Source organism: Trachurus japonicus, chromosome 23, assembly GCF_045865225.1.
Source record: "Trachurus japonicus isolate A0001 chromosome 23, Traja_1.0".
NCBI lineage: Eukaryota > Metazoa > Chordata > Actinopteri > Carangiformes > Carangidae > Trachurus > Trachurus japonicus.
In genome coordinates, this window is record NC_140929.1 from 16,786,793 (window position 1) to 16,811,182 (window position 24,390).

Sequence of the window (24,390 nt, forward strand, 5' to 3'; positions counted from 1 at the left end):
AACAATTTTACTAAAAAAAAAAGAAAAAAAAGACAAAAGACAATGGAGCTCCTGACCTGACATGATGCGGTTAGCCTTTGCAGCTGCGACTCTATCATTTAGATAGAACACACACTGATCTTAATTGTATGGTTGCAGGATTCAACACATGAGACAACCACACAGTTGGACTACGTTTCCCAGGCACCACCGTGGCCCCGCCCCCGCATAACTCTGGTGTGCGCTCACGGTGTGTGGGGGATCCTGCAGCTCCAGTTGCCCCATCTGTTGCGCTTGGTTCAGGAAAGTTTCGGTGTTTTCCCCCCAGGAATGGACAAGTTTCGGAAGAAATATTTGATGTCCTGTCGGAGTCTCACGACCTCGAGTACCTCATTGGACCGGATATAATCATCCTCTGCAAGGATAGACCTCCAATTCTGGATTTTTTATTGGTTCCTCTGTGTGGATTGAAGATTAAACTGAGTCGGGATCGGTTCTGTGGTGGGACTTTGGAAAATGTGCTCCTGTCCGCAGCCTTCCAGCGCTGCAGGGTTTGTGATGGTTTTTCTGCTGGTTCTGACTGGATCTGCCGCTAACACCGGGCTGTGCCCCCCTCCCTGTGCCTGTTTCGGGGAGCTTGTGGACTGCAGTCGGCTGAGAAGGGTCCAAATTCCTGACACGATTCCAGAGTGGACAGTCCAACTGTGAGTCCAGTTAAAGAGCCTTTGTTTACCCAATTAACTTACTGCCATTAGATTGTTTTAGTGAAGTCCCCACACCTCTGCAGTGATAGTTTAATTTTATCATTAGATTATTTTAATGTAACTTAACACCTCAACTCTCTGTGGAGGAACAGCTCAGTTTACAGTTTCCCTCAGATGATCCACATTCCTTTCTTAGAGGAGAGCTGTAAACCACAAAGAATCTGGAGCTGAGGAAGAACACTTTGAATATGGAAGAAGACTGGAGCTTACTGGCTCTTATTCAGTTAGTTATAGTATTAAAGTTGAGAGAAGCTTCAGGATGTAGTCTGTGCTTGTGCTGGTAAGAGAAATAAACTGTCAGTGGTCTGTAAACTTAAGAATCCTGCCAGGTTTCCTACAGACCTGGATATGAGCATTGTCTGTGATGTCTGGATGGTCTGGTAGTGGTTACAGTCAGTTTCCAATGACTGAAGTTGCCTCGGTCTTCGGGTTTCAGCCTCACAAAAGCCATAAAAACATAAATCAGATGCAGATAATGTCTCCACAGCTGATTCCTGGCTCCTGGAGTTTGGCCTGAGGCCTGCATGAGCTGAAACACCACACACAGTTTTAATGATACCGTAACGTGTTCTAATCTACAGATGATTATTATTAAAGAAGCTTTAGTGTCCTGCATCAAGCTGCAGGGCCTGGTTTTTATTCTCGTTGTTCTTTTTTGAGGCAATCAAGTTTTATTCAGTGTCTAGTTGTAGCTGCTGAGTTCAGTTTTTGTCTGTCGAAAAAAGTGCTGCTCTGGAAACTTAATGCTGCCAGAGAAAACAGACTCAGCCTGAGCCTCAGAGCAGGGGCTGCCATCCAAGGAAAATGACAAAAAAAAAAGTTCCACATGGGGGAAAATTCTTTTCACTCTGGCATGCTGATTTACAAGTTACTCTCAAGCACATCTTAAATCCCTTAAACTTCCTGGGCCTTTGTTTTCCAGCACCCCCCTTTTTTTCTTTTTTTCTTTTTTTTTTTACTGAATTAGCAGCTCCAGATCCAGTGGTGGTCCTGATAAGGGAGAAACATTTCGGATTAATTTCAAACTCACAGCAGAAAGAAAGAGGACAGAAATAAATGATGTATGATGGAGAGGGATGAAGACACAATTACCAGAGAAACAGGCTAAAGATGTAATGTTTCAGTCTCAATGTTTCTCACTCTATATGGTTAACAGCTTCAGATGGGGGATCACTGACTGCATAATAGTTTTACAAACAGACTATATATTTTAAAGTTATTAATGCTTAGTGAAATCACAGGAAATCTGAGCAGAGGTATTAGGTTTGATCACAGACAGTGCTAATATACTGTAAGTTATAAAATTCCTGGTTAGCTTTCAATTTTTTCTTACATAGTGTTACAGATCAGTACTTCTACTTGTACAGGAAAAAGTTCTAAAAGAGATGGTGATCAGGTGTTAGGCTATACACTATGCTAATTTAGATTTATAAACTACTATCCAGTCCACTATTACCGTACCAACTAGGTAACAGTTCTAAACCAGTAAACTGCAGTTTATTGGTTCCTTCTATATTCACAAACGAATAACGATGGTGTCTGAAAACCTCTGACCTGTTGACTTCAGGCCGGCCTCAGCCCATTACAACGTTTTCAAGGTGTAGGGTGGGAAATATGATCTGCCGTAAACACGGTGTATATTATTTTGAAAATTAATCAGGTATTTTGTTTTGTAGTTTGTACACAATTCCCTGTCTTGCACAAGCTGCTCCGTGCTCCAGCGTCGAGCAAAATTAGAAGCTCTGCGTATGTTGCGGAGGGCTGCTGGGTGCTGGATGCCGGAGTCGTCCCTCTTTAGTTTAGTTTAGTCTCCTCAGACAAAACTTTTGATTTCTTTGGTTTTCTTGCTGCTTCTGTCATGATAGCAGTAATCCCACATAGACGTTTGCATCGACTTCCGTCTTTTTAATGAGTAGGGAAAGGGGGAAGTGGCGTATGCTGTAAAGCAGTCAGCACATTTGTAGTTTTTTATGTGGAGGGGTTCCTACCATCCACCTGGAAGCTGTTTAGTGCCAGTGAAGGCGATACAGACCCCCTCAGGCCATGACAGAGGTGTCATTCAACTGGTTGTAAGTCGATGTACCATCACAAAAGTTCTGAAAATATTATATGAAGGTTGAAAAGTTACTTAGTGTTGGTTTAAAATACTGTAACTGTGCTAAAAATATTTGCCGTTTTGGAAGCTGTCTTGTCTGAAGCGAGCGTTTTTGACGCTTTGGAAGCTTTTGGTGTGAACACACAGTAAGAGTCACTGCAGCACTGAGTGTTATCTCTGTGCTTTGTAAAGGAAGTGGAAGTGTCAGGGCTACTTAGGGACTAGATATAGATATAGATATAGATACTCTCCCATATGGCCCCCAACCACAACAACAAGCTGCTGTATGTTAGAGCAGGTAAGGGTTATATAAAGAACAAAAATGGCTCAGAACATTGGACTGGGGTGTATGAAAGGCGTCCCTCTTGTTTCCAAGCATTGTTAGTACATTACCAGTTGTTCAGTTTCCCCTCCTCCCACAGCTCCTTGATGGATTCCAGATGAGGGAGGTAGGGAGGGGCAGGGTGTAGAAAAAAGTGTCTGGCACCACAGCGTTGTTCGTGAGCAACACAGTCAATAACTCCAGCGCTTTATGGAGCACAAGGCTCCAATCTGCATACAACTTCCTCTGAATGTTCAAGTGATAAATTCTAAAAAAAAATAGCAAATGCTTAAAGGGTTTCTGAACTTTTAACGTCCACATGGGTAATGACCAATGAGGTCTGAGATCCTGTATCCTATATAATGTGAAATATATACATATACACATAGTATCAAAATACAGTTTTAATTCTTAGCGTTGGAACTTGTTTTGCAGTTTCGAGATTTTTCTTTTTTTTTTTCTTTTTTAGTTCAGAGGACCACCGTCAACCTGGAGTCACATGTAATATGAGAGTGGAAACTAAACCAGAACTAGTGTTTGTCTCCAGGTTTCTTTACTAGGCTTCATTTCAGGACTGAACTGATCTTTGATCCAGTTCATCTGCCCGTGTGGATTAGTGTGTAATTATGTATACTGCTGAATGGTTTATAAATGACTTTTTGTTTTCTCCCTCAGGAACTTGAGCCATAACAAACTACAGGACCTTGACCATTCTTTGTTTTCTAACTTACAACATCTGAGTGAAATGTAAGTTGTTATTATTTTTTATTCAGGATCTTAGACAACAGCCTCCACCACTGTCTTACACACCCTCCTGTTATCCACAGAAAACTGAACAACAATGAACTGCAGGCCATACCTGATCTGGGTTCCTGTGCTTCAAACATCACCGTACTTGTTCTGTAAGTAAACCTTTCTGAGTCTAACTAACACATTTCTGAACCCTGGGTGATCTGGACTGAGTATCTCAGTCTACTTTTCCACTGGTCAAAAAACCTGCTAAGACGTCTTGTTAACAAAGCATTTGCAGCCAGGGCTATTTCTTTTTCTTTGCATCAGTGTAAACACAACGCCTGAGTGAACTTACCCTGCTGTAATGCGTCAGAGGACGGACAGACATACAGACCAGAAGCACTGTGATTACACTGTGGTTGAGGATGAGTTCAGCTTCAAAATGAGTTTTAAAGCATCTCACACACGGGGGTCAGTCAGATGGCAGCAGGCCCCAGGTGAATCATGTGTTCAACAACAAATGTCATCATCAACAGAAATTATTTGGGGCCGGGCCGCATCAGCTGCCAGGATAAGCGTTTAAATTTAAAAACTTCCCACACTTCCCACAATTTTTGCTCAATTGACACTAAACTTGCTGGAGAGCTTTTATCGAAAATTGAGCCTACAGTGCATGAAAACGTTTGACTGTAAACATGTACAATCCAATTCTTGCTAAATACATTTTCAATCATTTACAATCTTCCTGAAAAAAATTGACAATATTTAGAAGTCGTGGTTGATGAAGTTTGACAAATATCAGAATTTGATCTCAAAAACTGAATTTTCTAGAACATTTTGAATTCGGCTCTCATGGGAACAACTGCAGTCAATGTAAGAGTGGCATTTTTAAACATCAGATTTTCTCTTATGAAGCAAAACACTTATCATTGAAAACAAATCACCAACATTTCCATGCTGTCTAGATGCAATTTATGTATTATCAGATTTTTGTTTAGACAATTTTTGAAATCTGCTTTGACACCTGCTGCCTGGCCGGTGACTCCCCGAGTCTATTTGAGAAGCCACACACCACAGTGTCTCACTTCCGGTCAATTAGCTCAGTGAGTTAGGAGCTGCTTCTAGGATGTGGCTTCAAGACCCAACACAAAATTCCAGATAAAAGTTTTGAATTTGATTTAGTTTGTCTGTACTGTGAGTGCCAAACTATACATATGGTATAATTTTCTTTATTTATATTGACTTTATATGTCACATACACTGAAATAATGGTGTACTTTGATGTTGTGGAAAACAGAACAACAGCTCTTCTCTCAGCGTTACATCAGGGTTGTTCAGTTCACACATTAACACAATCCCTCTCCTCAGTGTTTGGATCCAAGCAGAGTTTAATACACTCTCAGTCCTGGCTTTCATTAAAGGCGCCACAGCAGAGAGGGAAGCTGCTCAAAACTCTTTGCATTTTCCAGAAAGAAATACCACACATGCACACACACAGAGTTACGGAGCAACTTTCTCTTTAAAGAGCATATCCCTTTAAAGTAAATAGTTGCTGCTCAGTGGACGACAATAATTGCAACAACAAGTTCCTACTTTCTCTTGTATCAATATAACAGCTCAGTGTGTAGATGTTGGATGTGTAAGTCAGGTGCTAAGGTCTATTCCTGATTGAGCTTTATCATATCAGTGAAACAATAAAAAGTCTCACTGATATGAAACTTCTTATTAGCTTATTACTTCCTGCTCAGTGTGAAGCACTTCATCACTGCTCCTAGCTGTTACTGACTTCCACTAACAGCAGCAGAGCCTGTTACCACAGCTGTGATGACTCCGACAGCTAACTGACAAACACATCTAAAGTGCATGCATGCGTGTGTGTGTGGAGAACAGTGAAGGGCTCATCGAGTGCAGTTGTTGAGTTGAGGGGTTGCATGGCATTGCAGTTACATACAGTAAGCCTAGGTTTTAAAGGTGCACCGTGGAAGGTTTTTCTTACTGCGAGATAACTAATGGATCTAAAAGGACTGATTTGAGAGAAGTGGATCTCTGAAAATAAACTGGAAATACTGGTTGTGTCTCCTTGGGAAGCCCTCCATCTCTCAGCATTTAGCCAGGTGAACATGAAAAAGGAGATACAGTCGGTGTGCTGGGCTTTTGTTTGGGGCATGGGGACTGTGAAGCATGAAGAGCCCGCTGCACATCTGCACACAAAACAAGTGCCTGTGTGCTTTACTGCTCTGCTGTTCTCACAGTGATAGAAAAAAAACATAGTTTAACTTTAGCACATGCTAACTGGACTATGTTCACACTCCAAACTACATGTAATAATTAGTGCTGTCAAATTTTGGTGATTAATTTTAAACATTTAACACGTTTAAAGAAATGAACGCAATTAACGTTGTTTTGTTTACTTACGGTGGCGGCTGACCTATAACCTTGGTCTGAAGCTGTTTTAATTCCCGCTTGTTTAGTTGTTGATTAGTTTGTTTGAATGAAAATTGAAGCTTCATGTCTGAACTGTACAGAAGAGCAGCGCTGCCTCGGGGCTCTGTGTGTACAGAAATCACCACATTTAGATCAATAGATACATGTTTTATTCATTTATTAATTTACAGAGGGAAATTCGGTGTGAGGTGCTTGTTTTTCGTTCACGTGGCGCACAGCTCCGTAAAATGTTCAGGTCAGCTTGGTAGGAAAAAAAGAAAAAAAAATGTTTGTGCATGCGCAGAAGTGGTCTGGGGTGGTCTTGATGGTTTTGATATTCAACCTGCACTTTTAACACATGCAGGCCTGGGTTTTGTTATGATTTCTGTTAGAGGATACAAGCAAGGTGCCTTTTTTGTGCCAAATTTGTACTTCACAGGAGAGAAACTGTGTTCAAAGTTTAAAGAAAGCAATTAAAATAGTCTTTAAATTTCTTTCTTTGTATTTATTCTATATTAATTTGATGAAATAAATATTTGTTTTTAATTGGACAAATGCAATTAATTCATTGATAAATTAATCGTGATTAATTACAGAAAATTGTGCGATTAATTTGTTAATTTGTGTTAATCAATTGACAGCCCTAGTAATAACATCAGAATTTAACCCACCTCTCCCCGGCCTTCTGTATTCCCTTGGCACAGCTCCAAGTTTGCATCAAGATTTGAACACTTTGTATACATCACACAATATGTCATATAAGTCAATAGGTGGAGCTGTGAGTAGACACCAGTAGAGTATAGTTTTCAGTGAGTGTCACTGTCATCAGATCTGAAGTATTTTCTGACAAAATGTCTGACTTCATGATGTTTGCCATTAGGTAGTGACTATAACTGAATATGAGTATGTTGACATGTTAGGGCCAAAACTCTTATCAAGAATATAAAGTTTGGGGCAGTGGTGTCTCGTAAAGATTCGAGTCATGTAGGCTACCATAGATATTTGATTGTTTTTTGAGTGTTTGTTGTGGTTGAAAAAATTGCCCCCATACTTTAGCATTGTCGCTATCCCAAGTGCCGGGTAGCCATGGTGTAACTCTGGTTTGCCTGCATCAATTTTAGTCGTGTTTTTTTTCTCCCTCCAACACTGGGTGACCATCAGGACAACGATTTAGGGGTCAAAAATGAACGGAATTCTCCTTTAACACTTTCTTCGAGTTTTATAAGTAAATATGTAGAAACAGCTCGACTTTGTTTTTCATTGAACTATTTGGTGATTTTGTGAGATGATTCACAGTTCAGAATTTGACCGTAGTTGTTTCAGACATACAGTATACTAGGATTAGGTGTTGTGTTGACTGACAGTCGTCCTGTTGACTGTTTGATTCCTCCAGCAGCTCTGTGCACTGAGGCTCAGATGGCTGACAGACTTGTACAGTTATGTATTAATGACACCTTAGTATTAAACTGTCCTCTGAGTTTGCTCTCCAGTCAGTAAGGTGCAGTTGTAACCATGAATACTGAAAACCATCTCTGTAGTCTGGTGCATTGGAGGGAACCCCCCAACCCCCACCTCTCTCACTCAACTGTAGAGTCTCACACAAAGAGGGCACTGTACAGTCTTTATAACTGAACAGTCCCTGCTCTACAATTTAGGAGGCGTGCAGCTCAGGAAATTGCTGGGCTCTGCTGAGGCATGCTTTCACTGAGGCAGTGGTATTCATCAGTAAGTGGTGGTTTACTTTTTAAATACCTTGTTAGTAATTACCTTATGAACGGAATAACATATCTCAAGAGAAAATCTGTTTGGATGGGCCATGGAAAGCATTGATCATTGATCAGACTGACCTATTTTTAAGTGTCAACACTGACCGTTTCACACTGGGTGGTTTGAGCTCATGAGAGTTTGTTGTTTTTAATAGTCGGGCTAATTGAGAGCCCAGACTGTGTGTGTGGAAACATGAAGCTGAGTGGAATACACAGTGTTTCTGTCATCTACTGTCTGTGTTTTCAGAGCAAACAACAAGATCAGCCGGATCTCTGTGGAGCAGCTCAGACCCTTTCTCACTCTGGAAACACTCGACCTCAGCAACAACAACCTTGTGGACCTAAAGAGTGACTCTTTCCCCACTCTTCCCCTCAAGAACCTGTGAGTGTCTACAACACCTTCCCAGTTTAGTTGTTTGAATGGTTCACGATGAACCTGCAGGAGAATAGTGAACCGTGTGTGATCATGTGACCCCACAGCAAACCAGATGCTTGTGTACAAAGCCTTGTATAAAATTCATAGTTGGACGTGGTGTACACACAAAGCTGGACACCACACTCCAACCCCTCTAAATGTAGCCCATTATGCCTCTGATCAGAATCAGGAAAAGGGGCAAAACCAATCTCAAGACAGTCAAAATGAGACAGTGAGTATGAGAAGGAAGAGGTGTTGGCATCAGAGGTGAAGGGTGTTCATCCCCTGCACTGGAGTCATTTGTCTTGAACTTCATTCACTTTCTCTTTATAGATAGATAGATAGATAGATAGATAGATAGATAGATAGATAGATAGATAGATAGATAGATAGATAGATAGATAGATCTCTATTTCGGTGTCACTCCACAACACACAATAAAAATACAGAGGCAATATAAAAATACAGTATTCATTACAAATTACCCCCTCCCTCTTGACAAAATTAAAAATGTTGGGGACCACTTAAAAAAAGAGTTGTGAGACACCAACTAAAAAAAAAATCATGAATAGAAACGTACATTATGATACCATACAGACAAAACACAAAACAGTTGTTTTATGAACTGGAGCTCATGAAAGACAATCTTCTATTAAGGATGTGTATGTATAAGGGATGTAATGATACACAAAATCCACCACGGTCTGGTTCATATCCCTGCAGCCCTGCAGCCATATAGGACCCTTCCTTCATGTACGACACTCTGTAGATGAACCACCATAGTAGACGTGCTGCCACCAGCCTGTGCAACATGAGTTGCACAGTGTTTGCACATAGTCACAGCTTTTTCCACTACTTTCTTACCACTGTTGTCATCATCAGGTCACATTAAATCCAACATGTTTCCACACACAGCAGACAGAGACGATGCTGCTGGTGCCTCCTCTACCTCTCGCCCGCTCATTTTTTAACACTTTGTGTTCATTTCCTTCTGTCTGGTCAGAGCTAACCCATTCTGCTTTAGTTTGATATTCCGAAAGAAATAGAAGCAGAAATGTATAAATAAATAAATATATTTCATTACCAAAATGTATTTATTTTTGCATTCATTTATTGTAGCCTACTTCATAAAAGGAAACTTTCTTTCTGTGGAATTTGGGATGAAGTAAGTTTACATTCTAAAACCTTGAATCCGTCCCAGGTTCCTCAACAATAACCGGATCTCATCTCTGGAGTTGGGCTGTTTCACCAACCTGTCCCACAGTCTGCAGGTTCTCCGACTCAACCGCAACCGCCTCTCCACCATCCCCCCCAAGATCTTCCAGCTGCCCAACCTGCAGCATCTGTAAGTTCTCTGCATCATACATTGACACTTCAAACTACTGATTTAGTATCTTGCAATTTTTTTTTACAGCAGAAACATCCAAATTTGATTAAAAGTTTGAAGAAAGAACATCTCCACCAAAGAGTAATGTACTCAAATGAAAAAAAAAATTTTTTTCAGGGTGTCATCTTGTACATTTTTGGACCAAACATTCAAATTCTAAAACTAAAACATAAAAAAACAAAAGAGTTACAATTTAAAATCTGCATAAGAAACCTGGCATTTTCACCATCAGTGTTGAATCAGGACCTGAATTTCTCTTTCCTCCATTTCATTTTCCTTTTGTTGCTCTGATGCTGAGTATGTGGTGTGTGTTTCAGAGACCTGAGCAGGAACCGTGTCCGCAAGGTGGAGGGTCTGACCTTCCAAGGTCTGCATGCCCTCCACTCCCTCAAGATGCAGAGAAATGGACTTAGTCGCCTGATGGACGGAGCCTTCTGGGGCCTGAGCACCATGGAAGTCCTGTAAGCACCTTGACAAACCATGTGCATCAGGTTTTCTTCTATACATGTTTTAAGTCTTTGTGTGTTTGTGTGCATGTGGGCCTGCAGGCAGCTGGACTACAACAACCTGACAGAGGTGAGTAAGGGCTGGCTTTATGGCCTGCTGACTCTGCAACAGCTGCACCTCAGCCACAACACCATCAGCAGGATCAGACCTGACGCCTGGGAGTCCTGCCAGAAGCTCAATGAACTGTGAGTCCCTTCCCACCCTCAGAGTAACGGGTATGATGGAATGATGTCACAATCTGAAATATTAGAATTTCTTTCTGTTTCCACCCACTGAAGTTTGGTGGCATGGTAAATGTATGACTAAAATCCATTTATACTCTTCAATTAAATTCAGATCAATGAATTTTAATGGACACTTGTTAACAAGCTCATTGTTCTGGATACAAGCCAGTGTCATGTGTGTTTTCAGTGACACCATTTCATGTTGTTTTTTTGTCTTTCCAACAGTAACATCTCCTCCAACCACCTGTCCAGACTAGAGGAGTCCAGTTTTGTGGGGCTCAGCCTGCTGGACCAGCTCCACGTGGGGAACAACAGTGTGAGCTTCATTGCAGACGGAGCTTTCCGTGGTCTGTCCAGCCTACAGCTGCTGTAAGTTACAATTACCAAAAGGGGACATGCGCTTCATTACAGTGCGGACCTTTTAACTGGACAGACTTAAACTGGTTAAAAACACATTCAGCCAACAATGAAGATGAGAAAATCACTGCATCACAGAGACGGATGCTTTGACCATAAATGTGCAACATGAACACACATGTAATGTGCCAGAAAGAGTCAACCAAGACCAGGTAAAAACCAAGGATATGTTTGAACCACCTGTGGTCAATCCAGGTTTTATAACATTATCTGACAAAATCATATAGAGCAAGTTAGAATAAGATGAGACAAGACAAGACAAGATATGACAAGATCAGATCAGATCTTGAGATCAAGTTTATTTTTTAGGCGTTGCCTTTGTGAAAAACAGAGTTTTGTTCCCATCTACAGAGAAAAATAACAAAATGTCGAAAAATATAAAAAGCTCCTATGAAAAGGCTATCATATTTTAGTTTACTTATATTGACCCTAAAAACAATGCCCACTCAAGTGATACCGATTTCTGGTTTGGCCCAAGGACTACTGTAGATATATTATTAAGGGATCTGATGAAATATCATCATACCTGTGATACTGAGTGTGCAGTGGACCTGTGGTGGTAATGGGTGTGGGAGAATGGGAGAGCTGGTAGTTGACTGTTTTGGAAACATGACAGTTGGTGTCAAATGTGACCAGGAGGGGGCACAAGTGGAGGCAGTGGTGCTGTGAGATTTCGGTGCAGAGGAACCAGTCACGTTAAGTTAACAGTTAGTCATGTGGTTTTGTTGTTGGTTGTGTGTGGTGTTAGAATTGTTTGGATGCACCAATACATAACATTCTTAATGGATTTTGGTCACTTGTGCCCCTTAAACTGACAGATGGACATCCCTGAAGTGGAACTGACGGTGATGATCAAGTGTTCCTTTAATTGATGTCACCAGATCTATTTGAATGAATATTTGAATAAGTCTCTTGTTGAGTTGAGAAGTCGTTGAGAACATGTTCAAACTAAAATCCACAGGTTCATGTCAGTGAAGCAACTGATAAAGTGTGCTCTACCAATAATGACTAAACATCACAGCTTCATCATGTACATGTAGCTACATGGGCTTTGACTGAGTGGGCTGTCTCTGTTTCCTTCGACAGGGATCTGCAGAATAATGAGATCTCCTGGACCATCGAAGACATGAACGGACCGTTCTCTGCTTTGGATAAGCTGAAGAAACTGTGAGTTCCCATCCACTCTGGTGTTCATGGAAATCTGGCAAAGTCATACTGACCAGACATTTGCCGTTCTTTCAGGTTCCTGCAGGGAAACCAGATCCGATCTGTGACCAAGAAGTCCTTCTTTGGTCTGGACATGCTGCAGCACCTGTGAGTCGGCTTCATTTTTCTGATTGTTTCAGTGTGGGCTGTAAACTGAGCAGAGTGCTTTACGCAAGGGGCTGTTTGTTAGAGCATCAATGTCTCTACTCTGATGTGGAGTCCAGAAAAAACACTCTGCAATTAGTGTGAGTATGCGTGTGCGTGACTGCACCACAGCTGCGTTTGATTCTCGTTCGTACGTTTTTCTCAGACTCAGCCTCTCTTGATTAACACAGCAAACTGCTGCCATAACTTTTATTGTTCTAGAGCCAAGGACTTCTCACTCTCTTTCCACTTTAGTTTGTAGCTGCTGCTCCACATGCTGATGATGTTCTTTCTCTGAAGATTGTACTTCCCTTAATGTATTCTCTCTTTGCACTGCAGAGACCTGAGTAACAATGCCATCATGTCCATTCAGGCCAACGCCTTCTCTCAGATGGGAAACCTGCAGGAGCTGTGAGTGTTTGTGTCTTTATGTTGGTGTGGGATGAGCTACGTATACTGAGCGCCTGACTAAATGTTTTTTGTGTGTAAAAACGTCTGCAAATTTGATATGTCCCACTAACAAACATGAAAGCTGATCTACTAACAGTGCACACTGAGTTTTTCCAATAAGCAAAACAACATGTGCTGTCCATTTTAGCACCTTAGTCTGGGCATTTCTGCCCAGGTGTGATTACTAAGGCTGGAAGTCAACTGCTGATTGTGACTGCGTCTGAATTTAGTTTGAAAAGGAACCCAGCATGACAGAATGACTGCTGTTCCTGCAGCAAGAAAGAGATCAGGGCACAAAGAAAGAGTACAAAGAGAGAGCAGGTTTTTTTGGAATAACAGAAAAAAAAAGATTCAGACAAATCATCTATCAGCCAAGTCAGTTCTTGCATCTCTACATGTCCTCACATCTGTATCATTCCAGCTACTGCAGCTGTTTCTGTTGAAGTCTGCAAAAGCTGTTAGGAGAAAGGTTTGCTCTCCTGCATTAGTACTACAGACTGGACTCAGAATCTGTTTCGTCCCCCCACCCCCCAGGCGACTGAACACTTCCAGCCTGCTGTGTGACTGCCAGCTGAAGTGGCTTCCTGTCTGGGTGGCGGAACAAAACTTCCTGTCCGGTGTCAACGCCAGCTGCGCTCACCCACTGATGGTGAAGGGCAGGAGCGTGTTTGCCGTCAACCAGGAGGAGTTTGTGTGTGGTGAGTAATAGTAGATGGTAAATGCACTTGCACTTACATAACGCTTTTCTAGTCTCTAGTCTGGGACCGCTCAAAGTGCTTTACGCTGTATGTCACATTCACCCTTTCACACACACATTCATACAGTGCCAGGCACAGCGTGGCTGCAGTCGTAGCTTACCACCACCGGTGTGAATGTAGGCTACGTGCTTTGGGTATCAGATGACGATAGAAAAAAGCACTATATAAATGTAATCCATTATTATTACAGGGCTCCAGACTAACTTTTTTTACAGTGGCCCCTAACTTAAAATTTTAGAACCGCAAGCAAAAAATTTAGGAGCGCACACGACTTGCAAAGCACATTTTCACATTTCCTCTAATTTTCACTGTATTACTGATAAATACTTATATACTGATAATGCATTTCATAATAAATAATAATAAACAAGTTATAGCCTACAGCTTAAATACTAAAAATATAAAGTTAATGTTTAGGCTACACTGACCAGTGTAGATGCTCCCTGCTCTTGTCATTTGGCCTCCTTTTCTTTTGACCCTGACTGAGCCATATGTGCACGGACTCCTTGGCATCAAACTTGTCGAGACCCCCCCGCCTGGCTCAAAAAAAAAAAAATGTATCAATCAATAATCATTTCGGTTTGGGAACGTCTGTGCAGCGCTGTTCTACAACATGAGTCAACCTGCTTCTTTGCCTTGTAACGATTTGAGTACCACTGCTGAGACCACGAGCATATTATGGGATGTTTATGGTTTGTGGCAAGCCTGCGAAAAAAGAAAAATGTTGTGGGCGACGTTCAGCACAGACACACACACACGCGGGTCGCCGGTCTGTGTGTCTCCTGCTGTTGCACACGGAGCTCTGCTGTGGAAAGACGTCGCCTCCGAAATGTAGATAAGAGAAACATACATTTCTTTTCACACATTAGCCAATCACAGTGGTCATTAAAAAAAAATAAAAATCTGCAAATTTACTGGTCGCACATGCGCGAGTAGATGAGAAATTTACTGGCACTGTCTCAAATTTTCTCTGCAGTTTATTGGTTACAGTAAATAACCAGGAGGAACATCAAAGACAATTGCAGTGTTTGTTAGCGAGCTTTGGAAACAAACACTTCATTAATTTGTTATTATGTTGTATTCACTTCTGATGAAGACATACAGTCATTGTCTCCCCGTGTGAAAACTTGTTTTAATCATACATGAATTCAAATGTCCCTTTTATTTTAAATCAGATGACTTCCCGAAGCCTCAGATCACCGTCCAGCCAGAGACCCAGTCGGCCCTCAAAGGAACCAACGTGACGTTTGTCTGCTCAGCGGCCAGTTCTAGTGACTCACCCATGACCTTTGCCTGGAAGAAAGACAACGAGGTCCTGAATGACGCCGAGATCCACAACCAGGCCCACCTGAGGGCGCAGGGGGGGGCGGGAAGCGAGACGGAAGTGACGGAGTATACCACCACCCTACACCTCCGTAACGTACAGTTCTTCAGTGAGGGAAAATACCAGTGCGTCATCTCCAACCATTTTGGGTCGTCCTACTCCACTAAGGCCAGACTCACTGTCAACAGTAAGTATGGGAGACACCTTGGTAACACTTTACTTGACGCCTATCTCTATAACACGTTATAACCATACTTATAATGAGGTATAATGCAGTTATAACACTGTTTAACTATAGTTATAAACACTCATAAATCATCATAATGCTTTATAACAATAATCACAACACACTATAAAGCATTTTATCTTGACTTATAAGGTCAGGTATTATAATAGGTTATAATTGTTAGTAACTGGCTGACAATGCCCACATTTATGATATTATATATATATATAGTTAGAATGTGTTATAATTGGCTTATAAACATGTATAACTATCATTATAAACACTCATAAATCACATAAGACTTTATAACAATAAGCATAACACATTATAGAGCATTATAACTATATTATAATACTAAGACCTTATAAGCCATTCTAAAATGCTCTGTAAGCCAATTACAACACATTATACTATATTAATAATGCATTATCAATGTGTTCATTGTCAGTGAGTTACTAACAATTATAACCTATTATAATACCTGAACTTATAAGTCATGATAAAATGCTTTATAGTGTGTTGTGCTTATTGTTATAAAGCATTATGATCATTTATGAGTGTTTATAATTATAGTTATACAGTGCTATAACTGCATTATAACTCATTATAAGTATGGTTATAATGTGTTATAGAGATAGGCGTCAAGTAAAGTGTTACCGAAATGGTAATCCACAAGGTCCAAATATTTTCAACAAAGTCTGAGAGGGACTCTGTGTCTCCTGTCTCCAGTTCTCCCCTCCTTCACCAAGATGCCCATGGACCTGAGTGTCCGTGCTGGGGCCACAGCCAGGCTGGAGTGTGCCGCCACGGGTCATCCCTCCCCCCAGATCGCCTGGCAGAAAGACGGAGGCACCGATTTCCCCGCTGCCCGTGAACGCCGCATGCATGTCATGCCAGAGGACGACGTTTTCTTCATAGTGGATGTGAAGACTGATGACATCGGTGTTTACAGTTGCACAGCTCAAAACACAGCAGGAGCCATCTCTGCTAATGCTACACTAACTGTCCTAGGTAAGAATGACAGCTGCAGTAGAGAGGATGAAGAGTAATAAACTGTGTTGGGGGAAGCTACTTTGCAAGTGTAGCCTGTATAACTCCATGTAGTTGGAACAAACTACTTTTCTACTCCTGGAAATGTAGTTTGTAAAACTACAGTTAAAAAAAGTAGCTTTAGCAACTACTTCTACTCATTAGACTCATTTAACTCAGCGTTAAATAAATCAACATGTGGTGTAAAACAAAAGTTTTAGGCAGGTGTGGAAAAAAAGTTGAATGCTTTCAAAGATGGAAGTGTTTTTTTTTTTTTTCATCAATTTACAAAATGCACTGAATAAAGAGATGAGAATACGAAATCAAATCAATATTTGGTGTGACAACCCTTTGCCTTCAAAACAGCATCAATTCTTCTAGGTAGGTACACCTGTACACAGTTTTTGAAGGGCCTGGGCACTTTTGCACAGTACTGTATATGGAACAAAATATAATAGCCTACAAAAAATTCATATGCCAGCAGAAATATGCCTCTCAACTTATTTTTGGTCAACATACTGTAGTAGGTTCACCATAGACGTGTTGGGTAATAGAAAGAGAAAATAAAAATCCTACCCCAATGCCAACTTGTAAATCGGAAATGTAAATCAGTCAACAAAAAATGTCATAACAAATACAAGAGGTCGACATATTCTCAATCGGTGTGTCTAGAACAACAATGTTTAAAACCATGACAGGAACTTCAGAGGCATTAACACTTCGGCATTAGCACTAGATGCCAGGGCAGAATCGCTTGTTGACACGACACAAGAGCAGTCCCGCAAAGTTTTTATCAGACAGCCAGTTCCGTTTGGCACTAAAAACGTAAAAAGAAACAAACAACATGATTCATGCCTTTTTTCAAAGAGAGTTCTGGAACACAATTATGGTAAAGTAAAATTTATATTATCATGTGTATTTATAGTTATTTTTTATTAAAAAAAATATTTCATGTTATTGGATAGAATTGCAGTTTGTAAATTGAGAAGTTAGACTACAAAAAATGACCCAAAAAGTAGTTAAAAGTTACAGCAAGTATGTAGTTCAACTACATGTAGTTTAAAGCAGAAGTAAGTGATATATTTGTGTTAATATAAGTCTTAAATAGTTATATCTTCCGACAGCAATCACTTACATAGAGTGTTTGGTCTGAAACACGGGTCTGTCAGTCCCTCTGCTCTGCTCTGAGCCGAGGAGAAAACATTTATCGTATCCTACAGTTTTTATCCAATGAGGAGAAAGAACGGCATGCAGGGCTGTGTGTGCAGCCAAGGAACGCTGTGAATGTGGCGACGTAGGGACGAGGACTGTTATGGTGCGTTCAAGGAAACTCGTATTTTTCCGACCGTGAAGTCGTACCAGTTCGATCTGGTACGAGTTCACGGGTCAGAAGTTACGAGTGGCCGTTATAGTGACTTTCACCGGTAAAACAGGTCGGAAAAACACGAGTGGGTTGCCTGAAACGCTACAAAGTCGTAAGTTGTGACTTGAAGCTGTAATTTACGATTTCAAAAGCCTGCCTGGAACGCAGCATTAGCGAAAACGACCGGACCACTTACTTCTGCTTTAAGTGTCCCCAACGCCGGTAATAAAACTCATGTATGTCTGTGGCCTCCTCCCTGTCACAGAAACACCCTCCTTCATGCGACCCCTCATGGATCGCACTGTGACCAAAGGTGAGACGGCCGTCCTCCAGTGCATCGCCGGTGGCAGCCCCCCTCCCAGGCTCAACTGGACCAAAGACGACAGCCCCCTGCTGGTGACCGAGCGCCACTTCTTTGCGGCTGCCAACCAGCTCCTCATCATCGTAGATGTGGCCGAGGCCGACGCGGGGAAATACACCTGTGAGATGTCCAACACGCTGGGGACGGAGAGGGGCAACATCCAGCTGGCGGTTATATCCAACGCCAACTGTGATCCTGGCCTGCAGGGGGGCATGGGCGTCAGCGTGGTGGGCGGGGCGCGCTCTGACGACGATGGATGGACCACGGTGGGGATCGTGATCATAGCCGTGGTGTGCTGCGTGGTGGGCACTTCACTGGTGTGGGTGGTCATTATTTACCACACCAGACGACGGAATGAGGACTGCAGCGTCACTAACACAGGTGAGGCTGTTTTTGGCCACCTGTTTTAATTTTAGTTTTAGTCTAGTCTGTCAAACTGTCATTTTAGTTCTTCTTAGTTTTAGTCACGTTCACACTCTTTTTTGTCTAGTTAATTTTAATCGACTAAAAGTCTGAGGGGCTGACTGACAGAGATGAAAGATGGTGAAACGCTGTTAAAGGAGTCATCGCCTGTTTTTTTACGTATCCAGTCCCTCTTGAATTGCTTTGAATCAATTCTTAAAACTTATTAGAAAAAATAAATAAATCAAACATAGAGCTTGTTCTGACACTTTTTCATACCATAGACTGTAAAAAGAATGGACGTAGCATCCGTGACGTCACCCATTGGTTTTGGTTTTGGGGAGTCGTTTTTGTGACTCAAATATGGCGGCCTGAACAGCGCCATGTTGGATTGGTCGGCCGAGAACCCGCCCACTGGCCTCGAAGCAGCCTGTCTCCGGACCGCTCCGGACCTGTCACTCAACGTTTCCGCGCCCTAATTGGCCAGAGTTTTAACCTAATAACAGTAAAACGGTAGAGTTAAAAAAAAATTCACCCCCCTCAGAGTGTGTGCGGGGGTAGAAACTATCGATTGAGACCAAAAAACGTTCTGACACCAGGCTTTGATCATGTTTATTGAGGATGTAAAGTCGGCGATTTTAACATGGGGGTCTATGGAGAATGCTCCCTTCTGACACCAGCCCCCAGAGGAAGGCGAGGGGATTGCAGTTTTTTGAACGCGGAAGTGAGCTTCACTTCTCAGACCGACAACTGCCCCCTTGTTTCATACGGCAACTTTCTCTCGTGAGAGTAAGCGTGAGGTTTTGACTGGTCCGGATGTTCATTGTAATAATATGTAATGAGGCGCGCATTGATTGGACGCAGGAAGGACAGAGCCGAAATACTTCAAAATAATAATAACAACGCGATTAAACATTATAACGTTATTTCGTCTCGTCTCGTTTTAGTCAACGAAAATGAAGAGACATTGTTGCTGAGTTTTTATTTTGTAAACCACATTTAGTCTTGTTTTTATTCGTCAACAATATTGCACTATATATTTTACTATAGTTATCATCACATGACCACCGTTTACGTTGCGTCTCGTCTCTTTTTCGTCACGTGATAAAGGTTCGTTAATGGTGATATTCTGTCATAATTTTCATTAACGAAAGTAACACTAGTGATGTTTCTGTTGAGTTGGAGTTGGTAACTGCTCAGCTGAGGATCAGTGATGTAACCTGTTGTCCTGTGCTACAGATGAGACCACCCTGCCGGCAGACATCCCCAGCTACCTGTCCTCTCAGGGGACTCTGGCAGACCATCAGGAAGGATACATTCCATCAGAGAGTGGAAGCAGCCATCAGTATATACCCTCGTCCTTCGGCGGCTACTACCTGCAGCCTAAAGACATGAACAGTAAGACATCTGCTCTGTGTTTCTTATCCTGCACCCTCACAGTTAACTGTAGATTAACACAAGTTTGTGAAGAACAGTTTTGAAGCTTAGAGTGAGCTGCTCCACTGTCAGACACTGTCTGATCCGATTGATGCTTAATTCTGAATGTATGTGTCATTGCCGAAATTGTCTTTTGAAATGTACTATTGTATTTTATTGTTATTTATTTAATGTAAAGCACCTTGGTCAACCTAGGTTGTTATAAGGTGCTCTATAAATAAACGTGACCTTGACACATGATGCTGTTCACCATCACAGGTCTATGTCACCTGGACATTGGGAGTGACGCTGACATGGAGGTGTCCATGGATCCTCTGCTCTGCCATTACCAAGGTCCAATAGACTCACTGCTGTGCCGAGACCACATGTATCCCACTGAGCCAGCAGAGGTCTTTCAGGGTCTGTATCTGGTTCTGTCAGGGACTGCTCCACTTGTCATTGCTGTCTACAGTTCATCTGTCAGAGAACTAATCATCTTTTACTCTTTAGGCTGTTCCATTGACCAAAGGCCCATCTGCCCAGACATCTACAGCGGCCCCCTGACTAACTCTAAACTGAGGGACTGCTATCCATCCGAGCATTTCGACCTCTGCTCCTCCACGGTCCTGATGCAGTTCCCCAAAGGGACTTTTGACCACGGCTCCTCCCACCAGCAGAGTGATCACCAACTGTCTATTGAGGAGGCATCCATCAATGACTACAGCAGACCACACGAGTGCAACAGCTGCAACACCTTCATGGGTAGGTTAATTAACCAAGTTAAAGGGATAGTTCAACATTTTGGCAAATTGGCCCATTGCCATAATCGCTATAGTCATAGCAGTAGGTTTGTTACCTTTATTTGTCAGTGTAAGCTCTTTTTAGAACGGCGGAGCAGAGCCGTGAGCTGCTCAGAGCTACGGTACAGAGGCTAAGGGAATTTCTTGGTTTCCCTCATCAAACTCATCAAATACACAATCCAACAACTCAAAAATGCTGTCGTGGACAAGTTGTGACCTGCACATTCACCACGCTATGAGATAATAATGGAACGTTACGAAACTGAGCCGTTTTCGAGGTAAATACAGAGACTGCTTGCTGAAAAACTGTCCCTGAAGGCAACACGCATCAGCGGTTTTGCATGAATTTACCTCGAAAACAACTCTGTCTCGTAACGTTCTGTTATTATCTCATAGCGTGGTGAATGTGCAGGTCACAACTTGTCCACGGCAGCGTTTTGGAGGTGTTAGATTGTGTATTTGATGAGTTTGATGAGGGAAACCAAGAAATTCCCTTTGCCTCCGTAGCGTAGCTCTGAGCAGCTCACGGCTCCACTCTGCCGTTCTAAAAATAGCTTACACTGACAAATAAAGGTAAAGAACCTACTGCTATGACTATAACGATTATGGCAATGGGCCAATTCGCCAAAATGTTGAACTATCCCTTTAACTGGTTTTGTGAACTATCTAGGTTTTAATCGTGTTCTAGTCTGACTTATGGTCTCACTTTGTCTCAATTTAGGGACATTTGAAAAAGCTCCCTGGAGGCCTCAGCAGGGCCTGTACAGGAGCTTTGGCCCACCACCAGTGACACAGAATGAAATAACTCTGCTTGAAAATCCATACACCGCCTCAGACCTGGATTGTGACCACGACGTGAATGGCCACACAAGGAACTCGGCATCGGAGCAGAGCAGCAGTGTTTACGAGCAGCCGTCTGACAGCAGGACGGATCCTCTGCCACAGTGCAGAACAAGCACTTAGTGGAGAGACTGAGAACCAAAGACTAAAACTTCTACCTCCCTGAATGACACTTTGGCAATAACAGACTCTCTTGTCCATCAAGCGAATGTAACTGACAGATTGATGGTCCTGCAGAAAAGAGGACATGCTCTTTAAAAGGCTCCGCTTCAGTTCAATAATATAGAAAACTGCATACATTTTTTATATAAAGTATATAAGATTTATTATATTTTGTAAATTGTATATAAACAGATTCCATTATTTTTGCTTACCTTTATGTATGTTGTACAAGTATGGTGACAGTTATTCCAGCTTTGAATGAAGCATTGATTTGCACATAAACAGTAAAAACACCTGAACGTGTGCGGCTATATTCACTTCAGTGCTCTGAGGCTTCATCTTAATGTGTTTGCCTTGCAGGATATGTGTTCAGTGTGCCGCCGGTGGTGGTTCAACACTGGTCTGTAGACCAAGGATAACCAATCTACCAGCCTACACTGCTATAGCACTGACAAGACTGATATGTCTCAAACAGCCAAATCATCTATGTGTTTTTTTTTTGGAGGATCATAAAGTTAAAAATCAGTTCTTATGCCTATAGGCACCCACAGTTTTAAAATTGGTTTGCAAGAAAGATTTGAAAATTGTCCTGTCTAACCAGCCTACTGTGGATGAACATTGTTTCTTAAACAGGGCCAAAATGGTTATTTTGGATGGAGATTTGTGTTTTCAAATGAAAGCGTTGTAGTGGGGAAATAGCTTGATAAAACTCGATAAAACCAAGTCAGAGCCAGGCTAGCTGTTGCCCCCATTTACACCATTTATTGTTTCTGCTAATCAAAACTAGTCAGTGACAAGTGGTAACTGTCTGGTATCAGTGGTAACTTCACATGAAGACTTATTTTCATGAGATGAACTTCACAATTTTGCACACTGACAACTGAGTAAGTGCTTCTTGGTAGTGCAGACTACACAAATACCCGCTAATATCAACTTTTTGCTGGCAGTGAAAAGGGTTAATATGCCCCAACACCCAGCTCAGTGGACTCTGCAGTAGACAGTATCAGCAGCAAGTCTGATTGGCTGGCTCCTACCTCCTACTTTTCTCCTCTCTTGTGGTGTGACTTCTTTTGGAGGACAGATCAATGTGCTGTTAAACCAGAAACACTATGGGCTGTGTGCCCATAGGGGTAACAGTGCAATGTCATGATGAGTTTTTAAAACACACAATCACAAATTAAAACGTCTCATATGATGCATAATTTCGTCAGGAGCCCCAGTCAGAGAATGAAGTCTGACAGGTCTGTTTTACCAGTTTGCACAGCAGCTCACTCTCCCACACTGAACACTAACCCTTGTGTGTGCTCTGTAAGTGCATGTGATGATGTTTCTCCAGTTGTGAGTGACTGAGGACCCACCTCACATCAAAGACGAAAAACAACAGGCAATGAAAATGGGTCCATTTGCTTTTATTAGTGGATTCATCCAATTTAGAAAAACCTTACCCTTATACATTTTGGTGGGAAATTTTGGTTTAAAGCTTCAGAATTACCACTAAATGGAGCTCATGGCAAGGTGTTTTTGTTCTCTGCCTCCCATTTCCTCTCTCTCTCTCAACTCCCCTGTCCATTAAAGGCAAAAAAAAAAAGCCCCAAAAAATATACTTAAGTTTCTTAAGGAGAATATGCGGCTGAATCAAGTTAAAAGCTAAAATCAATAAAAAGCAGCCTGGCATAAGCAGCTTGACTTTCCAGGTGTTTCAGGGTAAAGTGCATCAGAGCATACTTGTTCATTACATTTGAGGTGAGGGCAACGGGCCGACAGCTGATAAAATTACTCCGCAGCTTTACACCTGGAGCACAGGGCAGTGAACATCAGCAGGGGAGGATGGGTGGTGAGAGACAGTACGCTTTCCTTTGTGTGGAAGATATACAATGACCTCTAGAGGTCTAGACAGGAACAACTGTCATTGTTTTCACAGACCTCTCCAGTTCTTATCCACTTCCACTCTTAAACCTTTGCTGTTGAAATATTAAACTCTGGTTTATTTGGAAAAGATAATCAGTCATACATTTTTCAGTCAGTGATTATGAATTCCAGGTCTTCAAATCAGAACAGACAGGGCCCTTATACCTTCATCTGTCCCAGGGTGGTGAGATGTATACTTGGCCGTTATCAGCACAAGTGAATACAAATATTTTCTGCGTTTACCCTTTCATTTTCTCTGCATATCCTGCAGGAGTTTGTGGACTCATGTAGGCTTGCCTTGCAGAAAAAAAGGGAAATCCTGTTGCACAGCACAGCACATGTGGAAATGTGCTGTGCTGGGCTGGAGTGGGGGTGGGCATATCCCACTTTAGCTTTGCAAATTTTAGTTTTGCAAATTCTCTTCCCTGGTCATGGTAAACCAAATCTCAGAGTGATGTCACTGAATTTCTTGCATGCAACTATTTTTCCAGACATGTCATGGCTTGCCCTAAGGGGGAAACTTATTGCCTGAACACTTTGGGACTTTTGACTGTTTTGATTTATAATCACTTCCCCCCTTAAAAAAAAAAAAATCTCTTGTTAGATCTTCTCTCTGTCTTCGTCCCATTTCCCTCTTTTGTAATTATCTGCTCCGTTCTAATGTGTTACATCTGTGTAGTTATTTACCTTTCCTTGTCTATGAAGTGTCACTACCGATATAATACAGATCGCATCAAGTACAGCATATTACATAGTTCAGAGTTCAACTCAGACACATGGGGAGTATTTGCAATAGAACAGCAGTCATCACGTGGAGCATAAAATTAGTAAGTCATAAACACTCATTGAAGACCTTTAAAGAAGTGCAAAGTAATGTTCACAATTCCAGGGCTAGTTAACAGTTAACTCTGACATTTATTGAGGTATACTATTACTTTTGGCTGCTTTCCCAGGATATGGCTGTGGCTA

At 41.8% G+C, this 24,390-nt stretch overlaps 1 protein-coding gene across 1 annotated transcript; it reads left to right on the forward strand.

The window, feature by feature from the left end:
• Positions 1-218: 218 nt before the first annotated feature.
• lrig3 (leucine-rich repeats and immunoglobulin-like domains 3) lies at positions 219-21,831 on the forward strand. The gene is made up of 19 exons (XM_085769048.1): positions 219-683; positions 3,836-3,907; positions 3,988-4,062; positions 8,330-8,464; positions 9,699-9,842; positions 10,202-10,345; positions 10,433-10,576; positions 10,841-10,984; positions 12,119-12,199; positions 12,275-12,346; positions 12,722-12,793; positions 13,367-13,530; positions 14,766-15,101; positions 15,870-16,151; positions 17,798-18,274; positions 19,535-19,693; positions 19,991-20,131; positions 20,222-20,473; positions 21,233-21,831. Exons 1-19 carry the CDS (start codon positions 496-498, stop codon positions 21,472-21,474), a joined length of 3,324 nt encoding a protein of 1,107 aa, XP_085625174.1. The 5' UTR covers positions 219-495; the 3' UTR covers positions 21,475-21,831.
• Positions 21,832-24,390: the final 2,559 nt, after the last annotated feature.

Excerpts from the sequence above, each read along its gene's own strand:
- lrig3 (XM_085769048.1), top strand. The coding sequence starts at position 496 with ATGTGCTCCTGTCCGCAGCCTTCCAGCGCTGCAGGGTTTGTGATGGTT. Across the intron at positions 10,577-10,840 it reads TGCCAGAAGCTCAATGAACT|TAACATCTCCTCCAACCACC; the intron begins GTGAGTCCCTTC and ends TCTTTCCAACAG. Across the intron at positions 19,694-19,990 it reads GCAGCCTAAAGACATGAACA|GTCTATGTCACCTGGACATT; the intron begins GTAAGACATCTG and ends TCACCATCACAG.